Raw genomic sequence first — 13,985 nt, forward strand, 5'->3', positions numbered from 1 at the left:
GGGGAAGGGCAGTTGCAAGCCAAAAAAGAAGGGAAAGAATAAAGCAAAAGTAACACTGCCAGAAAAAAAAGAGGAGCAGTCTTATAACTTATCACAGCTGCAGATTGTTTAAAATGATCTTATGATAGTTTCTTAAAACAACTGTTATATAAAAATTAGTGCATTCTATTCATATTCTAAAACAGCAACTATTAAGTTACATATTTAAGAAAAAATGAATTCACTGTTGCTGTTATAAAGCCTTAATTTTATAAACATATTTAATGGTTACAGCAACCAATCTGTATGCATCCTACGTAGGAACCAACTCAAGGTAATTTAAATAATATTTAACTGATTAATTCAGTCTAATATACAACAGTAGTTCAATAATCAAAATACTTATTGCCCTTTGGTATGTTTAAATATATAAATTCTGAGTGAAAATTAATAATACTTACTCTCTTCCCAGTACCTCTGCCTACTGGAGGATGCGCTTCTGCTGCTTGCCGAATGGTACATACCATCAGCTCTATAAGTGCACTTTCCTGCCGATCAGACATTGCTAGAGAGAGACAGAGACAGAGACAGAGAGAGAACAAAATCTTAAATGAATGGATGAAATGCAGATAACTAATTTATGAAACACCTTACAAATAAGATGTTTAAAAACAAAATGCATTGTATGTTGCTAAAGTCTGGTTTATTAGTCAAACGACACACACTAATATCTAGGTGTATTTTAAATATTAAAAATATATAGGGAATAGCATGTTGGAAGAGGTGAACTTCTAGTAGTAAACAGATGCTTCCCTGGCTGAAATCAAACGTGCAAAAATATGTTGGATGATGGAGTTATGGATCTCAAATGTTAACATGTAGTTCAGCCCTACAAATGCTTCACATTCTTCTAAATAGATAAAATGACAGAAGGTTCACAGTTGTATTTCTAACATTTTAAAAAACATTCCTAACTATAAAGTCAATTTCAAAATATTTATTTATTGCCCACCTTTCTCACTGAGATTCAAAGCAGATTATTATGTAGTATAAATGATAAATGAAGTACTATCAACAGTATGGGATATCCAATGAGCAATACAATACAAATTAGAAGACAAACAGAACTCTCTAACAGCACTGAAACAAAGCATGAACTTTTAAATGTATGATAGGTAGTGTAGAAGCTATCTGCCAAGACCATGTCTTGCCATTATTGTGATTCAATTTTGTCTGTCTTTGCTTTTAGTGCTTGCTTGGGTCTGTGGTGGTTGGGATGGGTTCACCTAATGTTCAGAAGGTGGGGGGCGCAGAGTTGGTATCTGCTGCCTCTGTGTCAAAGGCAGACAGACTCACAACAAGGCTTCTGGTTTAATAGAAAGCTTTAATTGGAAGTAGTTCTGATCACTCTAGCATCTGAAGTCAAGACTGTTCAATATAGGAAAAGCAAGCAATTATCAATACAATTCTCCCGCCCAAAATGTCCCCAGTTCCCAGGGAGAAATATTCCCCCACCCCCACCAGGTGCCATCCCAGGCTTCCTGCCAGACCATCCCTGGCTCCAGCGGCCTTGGTCGAATTGGCACCTCTCTTTGTAGATAAGATGTTTACAGGGACATTTGCAACAAAGTGTCACAGCAGGGGAGAATGCGGTGCGAAAAAGCTCAGGGCCATCAAAAGGGAGCAGAGGTTCAAAGAGTTGCTACAGAGTCATAAAGCAAAAAGGGGGCACACACACACCAAGATGGAGTCTCTCATGTCATCCTGAACAAACCATGGCAGAGAGCAGGGGCTGATCCTGACACTCTGCCATTCTGTCGGAGGTAAACATAAACGTATCCCCTGTGCAAGCAACCGGGTCATGTCTGACCCTTAGGGTGACGCCCTCTAGTGTTTTCATGGCAGACTCAATACGGGGTGGTTTGCCAGTGCCTTCCCCAGTCATTACTGTTTACCCCCCAGCAAGCTGGGTACTCATTTTACTGACCTCGGAAGGATGGAAGGCTGAGTCGACCTTGAGCTGGCTCCTGGGATTGAATTCCCAGCCTCATGGGCAGAGCTTTCAGACTGCATGTCTGCTGCCTTACCACTCTGCGCCACAAGAGGCTCTGTCGGAGGGGCAGGTAGTAAATCTGCCTGGTACCTGGGCTCGTGTTATCTCTTGTGTCCTTGGAGCCCAGGGCAGGGATGCTATGTTTGGCAGCTAGTTTCCTTTCAGTGTGAAAAGCAACGGAAGGGATGTCATTGGAAGTTTTCATGCCTGAATTTGAAATGGCGGGGAAGGTGTTTTTTTTTTTTTTAAGATATAGGGGTGCTTATATAGCCATGCTTTAGTCTCAGCAATGAATTGGAGATGTCTTGTTTTGTTTGTTCCTGAATAAAGATATTTCTTCTATAAAAGTCTGGGAATGTCTCTTACAAATACCTTGTTGTGTCTCAAACTCTATGGTTGGCTAGAGGTGGGCATGGTGGGAGTGGAGGCCAGAATACATTTGATATCCTTTTATTTGTGGTTCAAGCTAAACTCAGACAAAGCCTCCTTTCATGGATGATTAGAGTGATCAGTTTCAGTTTAATTTCTGTGAAAGAACATTTGCATAATTTTATGGTTGGGGGTCACCACAACATGAGGAACTGTATTAAAGGGTTGCAGCATTAGGAAGGTTGAGAATAGAGCATCACTCTTAAGAGTAATATTGAAAACTACTTCATTGCATAATTCATTATCTAATGAAAAAGCTATGCAACATTATTTGCTTTCAGAAGCCACACGCAAAGTGAACACTAATCAGTTTATATGCAACATAATCTATTCCAGAAACATTTCCCATTATTTTGTATATAATCCTTTTTTAAAAATCTAGAGCAGCATTTGGTCTATCAGACCTCCTTCAAATCTGAGTTGTCAAGCATGTTATATTGGTTACACCCTTAGTCCAAGATGCTGCCTGATTTTAGATCTTTTTAATAAACCGAATTTTTTCACCTCCACACAGACATGAAATTGGTTTCACAGTATTGGCAGTCACTTGGACACAAAATAAGTTAAAGTGTAGATGGATGGAATGTTAGGTAGATAAAACAGAAAGTCACCATTGGACTGTGGGAGGGGTGAACAAAGTATGAAAGTAGACAACCATAGATGCATGGGATCTTCCTTTTTACAAATTTTAATGATCTTATGAAGATCATATTTTAATGGCAGTGTAAATAATCTCTTGATAATTACTGAAATGTCATAAAATTGTTCTCTACTAAACAGAAATAGTAGCAGCATTCCCCCGGCCTATGGCTATTCCTCTAGTGTACATTCCCCTTCCCTGATTTTTTTCCTGCATTAATATTATTGGGATTGTTTTGGAAACACAGTCATAGCAAAAGGCCACTCACCACCAAGCAGAGAGGTTGAATGGGAGCTATGGTGCAAAATCCCTCACCATCTATCTAGGCCAGTAGTTCTGTTCAATTTGTAAAAGCAGGTACTAATTTGTATTTCACTGACTTGCACATTACCACCACCATCATTTCAAGCATGGCTTTCCAGGAGAATATTCAATTATTTTTCTTATGTGCCTAGGAATCTAGAAGACACCTCATGCCAAAAGAAACAGTTCCTTGTATGTACCTATACACAATGCCAGAACTGAAAGCAATACAATCTGATCATTCAATATTTATAGTTAGACATGAGAGCAATTTTTAATCTGATTACAATCTAAGAATGATGTTTTATTTTCAGTTGAGCAGTTTATGAGTGTTTGTTTTCCTTCCACTTAAAACTAAAGAGATCAGATCATGCTGTGCTGATGTCACAGATTTGACACATACCTTCTTCTCCTTGGACAGGTTCTTCCAGCAGCAATTCTGTCATGCATTCCCAGTCTTTTAACAGTTCTTGAGAGCTTTCCCATAAACTGTCCACCAAGTAAGCTGCATGTTCATGCAACTAGAAAACACAGAATACTATTTATCCCCCAAACTAGCACAAAATTATCGCTGATCAAAAAGTTATACAATTATTAATGACTAGCAATGAAGCCCATTGTGCAAAACAATACTAGTTCAGATCAGGACTGCAGCATGGAAGGAGGGGATCCAGCCTTCTCCTCATGCTATTTTCCTGACCCAGTCACAAAAGCAAAAATATAACACTGTGTAAGGCAAAATGAAATTAATTCCATTAGGAGCTATAACATGAACATAAATACCACACAGTTATATTCAAATGAGTAGCCGTGTTGGTCTGAAGTAGCACAATAAAATCAGAGTCCAAGACCAACAAAGATTTAATCAAGGTGTGAGCTTTCGAATGCAAGCACCCTTTGTCAGACCAGTTATATATATTATATATTTATTTATATATTTAGTAAACATGTTAAAACATTCCCCAAACTATACATAACATGATTTTAAATAAATCATCTCCTCAGTGTTTCTATTACACAACAATGGTGCTGAACCTTTTGATGAAGAATGGCACCCAAAATATAAAAGTTCAAAGCTGGACTTTGGATGAAAGCTATTTTCTTCTTTAAACAATGCATTTCAAGCATGTTATCAATTTAGTTGGACTGAGCTTAAATAATAGGAATAATCCTTAACTTCTACATAGGGAACATATATGTCCCCATGGTATAAGTCCCCTCACGGATATTTGGGAAAATGGCGTGGGGGAAGTCATAACTCCTTTTCCCGTTGTGCTGTGGACCTTTTCAGCATTTCAAAACTGAGTTATTATGGGGAACTCACAGCCAGAATCCTGCTGCCAATTCCACCGGGATCACATTTTAAGTCTAATGTGCAGTTAGTTCCCTAGTCACAAATTTTATGCCACTATCTTAACTATTAAGCTTTTGATTCTTGTTGGGGAAATCAGTACTCTTGGTCTTCTAGATTAATGAGGGTTTTTCCATCTATTTACTATAGATTCTTCCCCCTCTTGGTCTTTCTTACAATAGCATTATGGGCTAATTGGTGTTACCATTCCAGCACTATATTTGCAACAGCTTTCTGACAAAAATATTGTTTCCTATAGTGTCCTTGTTTCTATTGAGCCAATCTTAATTGAGCTGTAATTTAATATTATTATTATTATTATTATTATATTTATATTTATACCCCGCCTCCCCCCGAAGGCTCGGTTATGCAGTTATTATACTTTAAACAGAAGGCCAAAATGCAGTCTGGATTAGTTTGTACTACATTAATAGGGACCACGGGACGGTATCATTACAGTATTAGATGGTTTTTAAAACACATTGTAAAACATGACTGGCTGAGTTGTTACAATGTATTCTCAAGCAAGTCAGTCTTGTTATTCCCTCCACATTTCAAAAAATACATAACTTTTTATTATGCAGTAAATTACACAATTTAATTTGGGGTAATTATAAAATTATAATGTAAATTTGGTATATCAGAATATAAAGAAAGGGACAACAAAGAATTGAAACAATATATTACATTTAAAATTAATTTAATAGCAGATTAAATGACTACATTATGACTACATTATGACTCTTTATGACTACAAAGAACATAAGGGAAAACAAAAACCCAACCTGGAAAATAGGCGAGAAACACAAAGGTTAGGGATAACACCATACATAGAAAAAATATAAACAATTTATTATCAGAGCTCAGTGTTTAAAAAGACATAAAACAAGATCTTATTATCTTTTGGTCACACAAGAACATTTCAGTGTGTACACCACTAATGCCAACAAGTTTAGACCTAACATGTTAGGTTCTCACCTTTATAAGTCAGGAATAGAAAAATTAATTTAAAAAAATAGCAACATTCACAATGCACTATGCAACTCTTAAGCTACTCAAAATTCTTCTGAAAACTAGATGATTCTTTAATGCCTTCCCCACAAACAGGAAAAGATGTTTCAGTGAAAGGCTTTTAAATTCCAATCAATACTAGAGAGACTTGACAACTGCTTTTTAAAATATATATTTTAAAACTAGCCCTTTTATTGTGTACAATATTTTATTGTGTACAATATTTTACCTATCATTAGGGGCACACATCAGGGGTGGTTTATTTTTACTACATATTTCTCCATTAAAAATCCCCAAATTACTGCAAATTACTATTCACAATACATTTATCTGAACACATATACAGGCTCTTTATCAATGACTCTGGTTCAAAGTCAGAAGCACTGCAATTTTCAAAACACACACAGTTATCTTGTACTGCATTATATTCCTCTATCTTGTTAAGTTATTATTGTTATATTGTTATTACTGTTACCTGTTACCATATGTTAATTGTATCTTTTCCTGTTTTCTGTAAACCGTCCTGAGCCCTCAGGGAAGGCGGTATATAAATATAATAAATAAATAATAAATAAAATAGTGAAACCAAATCAGGAAACATAGCCCCATCTAATGCTCACAAGAATTAAATATGGGCTGAAGCTTTTTGTATGTATCGCTTGTATTAGTAACATCACTTTAAAAAAAGTTTTCAATAGCTTTTGAAAAATATCTTGGAAGCCAGAAACAAATAAATGAGAGGCCCAACATCCTTTAAAACTAAGCCAGATTTCAGTGAAGCATTCACAGTTAGTGCAAAGACATAATTTAACAAGAGATTGCCAAACTTTCTATGAAAACCGAAAGCATAATTTTACCTCACTTTCAAGAAAGAAAAGGACCAGCATTCTAATAAGGTTTCCATTTGGGCTGTTTCGTCCTCTCCTCTTGGCTAGTGCTTCTTCTGCTTGAGGGTCATGCCGGCTAAAAAGTCTAAAAAGAGAAAATAGTTCTTTTACTAGATTCACGGGGGGCAGCCTTAAAGGTAATGCTCTGGGGGCAAATTTATTCCTTCACCAGATAAAATAAAAATATTTATCCAGCAAGCAAATAGTACCACTCAATTATAAAATGCATTATGACATCACAGCATAAAGAAGAGTATATGTGTGTGTGTGTGTGATGCTGAATGATAGCCTTTGTAGAATACAGTGAAGAAACTTATTGAGCTGTGACAATTAACTTCCTTTGAAAAAAATTCACACAAAGGGTAGAAGAGGCCACAGAGAAATATGTGCTTGGTAAACGTTAAGAGCCAACCGTATTAAGACTAGACTCAGATCATAGATAGTTGGTGAAGTAAGAATTTCTACACTTAAAATCTTAAAGAAAAGAGACTGGTAGTAGGTCAAAATGTAAGCAAAGATGGACCCTTTTTATACACACAAACATTACTCACAGTTCCTTAAATTAAAATATTGAACTCTAAAATGCTCCTTGATGAAATTTCTCCTTATGACGCCAAACCCAACAAGCTAAATCCATGTGCCAAGATCTTTGTGACATGTTTGCCATCAAGGGAGAATACTGGAGATGCTCAAGAATCCTCATGGTCTCTTACTGAGACTTAGTTAAAATGCTAACAAAGATAACACAGGACTATATAGTTACTTGCTGAATAAATAGTATTTCCTGTTCTACAACTAATGGGAAAAATTCAAATATGCAACCTCTTTGGATAGCACTATACAAGATTCCTATTCATCTGGGAATATTATAAATCACTAACATTAATTTAGAAAAGTATGTCCTTTCCCCAATCTGTAGCCATAAAACATTTCTGCTGCTACATTACTGTTTACAAACAATTCATAAATAACTTGCTTATATAAATAATGGAAAATAGCTTGTCAGAGGTCCTATTCTGAATGCCCCAATTTTCAGAGGGAAAGTGGGTAGGCCCCGAGTGATATGGATATCTCTTTTTTGGTTTCCCCATAATTATTCACATGGTGCCATACCAATTCAGTTTTTGGCTCCGGATCAAATGTTTCTTTTTGTCCAAGCATCTGTAGACTGCTGAATCTGTTTTAGTTTGGTTGATTTGTTGTTTATTCTTACTGATTTTCTCTTCATTGTTCATTATTTATGCCGGTTCTATAATTTCACACTGTTGTTCTGATATTTTAATTATCAGTAGATCCTTCTACTGTTTAAGCTAATAAAGGATGTCCATGCTATACTACTGAGTTTATAAATACCACTGCTTAATTGTGCTTTCTTAATTAATTGTATCTATTGTCTATTGTTATCGTAGCTGAATATGGGAGTCAGAATATATTTTAAATAATTAAACTGTTTGCTGCACAAGCTGGAAACCGTTCTAATGACATCTGTCCAATCTATAAAGCAGAGGTCCTCCTAGCCCATCTAAGTGTATTAAGGAGGATTAATAGTATAATGGATAATATTAAGGACTACTTTAGCCACTTGTGTGCCATGCACTTAATGGTCCTCCTTTAGCTTTCCTTAAATATTTTGCTATTTTCAGATATAGTGCACAGGCTTACTTTTTGTGAAGGAACTCCCCAGCTGCTACTGCAACAGGTCGATGTGCAGAATATACCAAATGATAAACATTCTCACAGTCTTCATTTGACAAAGCTTCTTCACTTCCACTGGAAAAGTCAGAACATATCACTTGAACCTGAATACTTTTGATTCAGCTTACCACTTTCTGTAATCTACATTTAGAATGGATAACACACATATGCCTAATGGATTTCATTCTTTGATGTTTCTGTACCACTTCCGTCTCGCACCCATGGAACCCAAAGTAGTTTACATTGTTCTCTTCTCCTCCATTTAAAACCACAATACACAACATGTGCAATACACAACATGTGAAATAGTGAGAGAGTAACTGGCCTAATGTCGCCTTTTGCAAGACTGTAACAACCACAATACATGGACATATAAATAAATAATTAATTCACTAAATTATATTTTTATGTGAATGGCGTCAGCTGCTGAAATATGTTGCACGATTAAAACATGATACCATAATATTCCAAACAGAAATGATTTTTCATATGTAGGGATACACATCTTCATAGAAATTAAGGAATATGCCTCAAAGTATATTTACGAAATGAATTGATTCCTGCTTTATAACTTAAGTAAACATGGTTCTATTAAGCAAAGCACTGTCTTATTTATTTATTTATTTGTCTATTTATATACTGGCCCTCTTGGGGTGGTGAATAATGAAATGGACTTACATCACCAATAAAAATGGTAAAATGGTATTAATAATAAATTAATATCAACAAACAGCTGACAGCACCAGTAGCTATTTACTTATATTGACGAAAATTTGCTAGCATAGATGTCAATAGGAAGTGTAGGGGGGGGTGGAAGGGGGTGAGGCTGCAGGTCCTGTGGAACTTGGCAAGTTCTGTCACGGCCCTGGTCTCCCCAGGAAGTTTGTTCCACCAGGCAGGAGCCAGGACCAAGAAGGCCATGGCTCTCATTGAGGCCAGATGTATTTCTTTAGTGCCAGGGATCCTTAGCTGGCTGGTGTTGCTAGATTGAAGTGTTCTCTGTGGAGCATATTAAGAGAGGTGGCCCCTTAGATATGCAGGAGCCAGACCGCATAAGGCCTCAAAGGTTAAAACCAAGATCATGAACTGGATCCAGAACTCAACTGGGAGCAAATGCAGTTGCTGCAAGACAGTTATCTACGGTGTCCATGTGAGGCATTTTGGACCAACTGTAATTTCCAGGGCAGGGTCAAGGGCAGGCTTGCATGGAGTGAGTTACAGTAATCAAGTTTGGAGGTGACTATTGCATTGATCACGGTTGTTAGCTACTCCAGGGCCAGGTAGGGTGCTAATAGCTTCGTATAGTATAGGTGGAAAAATGTCATGACTTGAGCCTCCATCATTAAGGAGGCATCAAAAATCACTCTCAGGTTCCTAGCTGGCTGTGCAGCTGTACCCCATCCAGTCTGGGAAGGCACGCTTCCTGATCTGGTCCCTTCTTTATCAGCTAGAGCAGTGGTCCCCAACCCCCGGTCTGATGACCGGTACCGGTCCGTAGACCAGTCGGTACCGGGCCGCAACTCCTCCCCGGCTGCTGCCTCGGGGGCTGCCCTGCCACTCTGCCACCGGCTCACCTTTGGTGCTCTCCAGTGGCTGCCATGGCTGGGGCTCTCCCTCAGCGTGGCACTGTGCAGCTGCTGCTGGCAGCGCCCCCCAGTGGGTGGTGGGAAGTCGGCGCCGGCGGGAAAGCAAGTGGAGCAGGGGCTCAGGCGGCAGCAGTGACATCTCTCGGCAAAAGACTGCCCCCCCCCTGGGCCTCAGTAAAATTGTCAAGCGTTGACTGGTCCACGGTGACAAAAAAGGTTGGGGACCACTGAGCTAGAGGACCTCCATCTTTGAAGGGTTCAGTTTGAATCAGCTTTAAGTCATTCCATTACCACTTCCAGACATCTGGTTGATTGTCCATCAATAGATAGATCTAGTTGTCATCAATATATTGGTGGCACTCAAACCCTAAACTCTGGGCTAGCTGGGTGAGAGGACGCATAAAGATGTTAATGTCAGGGAGAGAATCACACCCTGCAGAACCCCAGAGAAAAGAGGTAACCCACTCAAGGGCAATCCCTTGAATTCCTGCATTGTTGAGGCAGCGAGCAAAAAGTTTGTGATCTACCATGTCAAATGCTGCCATGATGTCAAGCAACACCAGCAGCATTGATCTGCCTTGGTCCAGCTGTCGCTAAAGAACATCAATCAGGATAATCAGAGCTGTCTCAACCCCATGGCCAGGTGTAAACCCAAATGGAATAGATCCAGGACTGCTGCTTCCTAGAGGAATGTTAGCAGTTGGTCTGTAGTAGCCTTTTCAATCACCTTCCCCAGAAACACATGATGCAAGTTGATGTTTTTTTTTCAGTAGAGAGTGAACCACTGCCTCTTTCAGACCATCTGGGAAGATCCCTGTATCCTATCTTGTTAGGTGTGGTGCAGCATTTCTCAACTTTTTTTCTATTGAGAACCCCCTGAAATTCTTCAGGTTTCAAGCACCACCAGAAGTGGCACAATCATGTAGAATATGGTTGGGAAGCATAGCTGTGCATATATCCAACCATGGTGCCTCTCCTTCCCACCTCCTCCAGATCCATCATTGGCAGCTTTGGAGGGGATGGGTGGGTTGACATGATCATATCATCCAATAGATGTTTAACACATTAAAAATATATATATATATAATTATAATTAAGTGATGTTCATGTTGTGCATCATCCTTTGAGATTCTTTTCAGATGCAACACCAAACTGGGCTTATTATTGCAGGTACAAGACCTGCAGGAACAAGACATTCAAGCTGAAATTTATCCCACACCTATTTCAAAAAAGGCTTTGTAAAAATCACTATTTATTTTTGTAATCCCCTGTCTTGAATCGCACAGAAGTAATTAATATCTAGAAAAAAGAATGATGCTGGCAAATATAAGTTATACTACCTTAAAATATACTCACTGAAGTATTAGTGTGACTAATCGAATGGCTTCTACAGCAACATCATATTCCTTATCAAGTGTCATTGATACAATGCGATCCTGAAAAGTAGAGAGATCATAAATGTTGCCAGGAGAAACAGCTGAAGCTGTAAATTATTTGGGATTGGATCCAAGGACTTCCTATTGCCAAATGAGGACTCTTCCTATGGAATTGTCCTTGGATCCATCCCATAATGTTTACACAAGTCTTTCCATTACATTTGACTGTGAATTTCTTCCCAAACACTGCCAGTACAAGAGGAAAATACCTTCAAAGACCATATGTCAAGTCATGCATATGTTACCCCATTCTTGTTGATTGTCCTGTACCTTACGATTTCAATTATTGTTTGTTATTTCTGAACTAGCATCACACTATCATGTGCCATTATCAAATCAGTCTCTCCTCACAGTTCCTTAGGCTGGGTCACCTTTTTCCAAAATAGGAGAATGACTGAAGATGGTGCCGTGCTAGCCTGGTTTGTGCCAGGCTCTTGAGCCATGCTGAGGGTCAGGAGCAAATGCACCTGGCAGACTGAGCAGATACGCAAATCTTGCTCTCCGGTCACCCCAGGAACCGGGAACGGCATCCTGAGGGTCCTACAGATCCGCGGAGACTGAGTTCTCCGGATCGCCGCGGCATGTGCTCAAGGTCATGATGGCGCCCTTGTCGTAAATAACCTTCTAAGCCTGAAACGATCAGCTGACCCTGCATTCTTTCCAGATCATCTTTTACCAGACTGACAGGAGCCGGAGTCTGCAAAAGTAAAGACTGAGTTTTCTGTGTTTTTTTTCCCCACAAGCTCTCCTCCCCCCCTCAACCAATTTACAAGGGAATCCTTTCTTCGAACGGGAGGCAAGCCAGATAAATACACTCATTAATCAAACAAAGCTTAAAGAAAAGAGAGACTTTAAAGATTTGTTGGAGAGAGTTCGGTGGGGGACGCTGACTTGATACGGAGATCGACAAACTGATAATTTTGGATCGCCCGAACTCCCGTGAGACCTCACGAGACTTTCTGTTTATAATCTGTGACTGCCCAGAACTATGGAAAAATTAACTAAGGCACAGCTTTTCCATTTGTTATGCGAAGGGAACTCAGAGATACTGAAAGCAGTCAACAAGGTGGAAAAGGAAATCCAAAAGACTAAGAAAGAGCTCTTAGACAGAACCAACGGTTTGAAAAAAACAGCTGATGAAAACACAACTCAGCCAACAACACATCAAACGAGAATTCAATGTCTGGAAGTTAATCAACAGGAGTGGGAGAGAGCTAGGGACGTAAAAATCAAAAGCACCTTGGAAGAACTTGGGAAAACAGATTTAAGGAAGGAAAGCACCGAAAACCTGGAAGTCTATTTAGAGCAGGAAGTGATTTGGATCAACAAAATAAACAGAGTCTATTCAAAGGCGACAGCACGCAGGAAGCAATCAGGAGATATCTCTGTGCGACCTGATAAGATAGAAACACTAACATTCCAAGACCTGCCAGCAGATACATCATGGAAAAGAACACAATTTCACCTTTTGCGACCACCTGAAGAATGTGATGAACAGTGGAGCAATTACTTGGTCTCTCTTAGGAAAGGCAGCAGTAACCTTTAGGTTAAAGCCGATATACAATGGGAACTGACTAAATATTCTTTGGGAAAATAATTGTACCCTTATAAGTATTAATTACTTGGCTATTTTCTCTTTTTTTCTCTTTTTTTAAAGATAATAACAGACTATACCTTTACATGTATCAATAATTACTAGCTCAGCTGGTTGTTTCTTTTTCTATTTCTTTCTGTAAGCGCTATATATACAACAAAAATAAAAATATTATTAACGAAAAATGTTTTCCAAAATATATTCAAATAAGAAAAGGAAAGGAAAGGGGGCTGCTCAGCAAAAAAAAAAAAAAGAAAGAAAAAGAAAAAAAAAGAAGAAGAAGACAAAGGGAAGCCCCGTGAGGGAGGGTGAAAGGTGAAATTATCATGGTACGTTCAGTGTGTGTGTATATATATAAAAATTGAATAATAACATTAAGATAAGGCAAAGTTAATATTTATGTAAGCTGAAAAAAGTATTCCTACCTTAAATCTATTTGTAAATAGCTCCAGCTTGGGGAACAACTCTCTGTTGGTGTACAAACTCTGCAAAGCTTTCAGACACTTCAGTCTCACTTCACCTTGCTAAATAAAATAAACAAAATAGAATTTATTAAAGAGTAATTCAGTGCAAAGTTACCAGAGATATAGCGTCTCCGTTCAAATAGTAGAATATCATCAAACTTCCTTGATATACAAAATGTTTTATTTTAACTCATTTATTAGCTGTCATTCCATCAAATGTTTACAAGTTGTAAAATTTATGATTAAATGCAATTAAGTTTATAAGAGCAGTAGAGCAGCAAGAAAGCAAATACTAAAAACAGGATTCAGAGAAAAGCCAACAAAATTTAAACAAAAACACTTTAAAAGATGAAAGCCCTCTTCCTCCATAGAAATGAAAAACAAGGGGAATTCGCAAGCACCTCTGGGAAGTTTATTCCATAGTATCCATCCAAGTGCCAAAGCCATTGTCCTCTAAAATGAACCACAGTTCTATGAAAGTTGATAAATTACGTAAGGTTTTGTTTCTAGAGTATGGGATAGCCGTATGAGGAGAAGATGACATTAGAAATTCTCCT

At 38.3% G+C, this 13,985-nt stretch overlaps 1 protein-coding gene across 3 annotated transcripts in view; it reads right to left on the reverse strand.

Annotated features, from left to right (window-relative positions):
* STAG1 (STAG1 cohesin complex component) overlaps positions 1 to 13,985 on the reverse strand; it is a 177,770-nt gene that overhangs the window by 33,097 nt on the left and 130,688 nt on the right. For all 3 annotated transcript variants that reach the window (XM_077349210.1, XM_077349207.1, XM_077349208.1), the window contains 6 exons: positions 13,390 to 13,488; positions 11,291 to 11,370; positions 8,316 to 8,423; positions 6,624 to 6,738; positions 3,808 to 3,925; positions 441 to 544 (listed from right to left, as the gene is read on the reverse strand). In XM_077349210.1, coding sequence (XP_077205325.1) covers positions 441 to 544; positions 3,808 to 3,925; positions 6,624 to 6,738; positions 8,316 to 8,423; positions 11,291 to 11,370; positions 13,390 to 13,488 — 624 coding nt within the window. The remainder of the gene's footprint in view (positions 1 to 440; positions 545 to 3,807; positions 3,926 to 6,623; positions 6,739 to 8,315; positions 8,424 to 11,290; positions 11,371 to 13,389; positions 13,489 to 13,985) is intronic.

Source organism: Paroedura picta, chromosome 8 (assembly GCF_049243985.1).
Source record: "Paroedura picta isolate Pp20150507F chromosome 8, Ppicta_v3.0, whole genome shotgun sequence".
Taxonomy (NCBI): Eukaryota; Metazoa; Chordata; class Lepidosauria; order Squamata; family Gekkonidae; genus Paroedura; species Paroedura picta.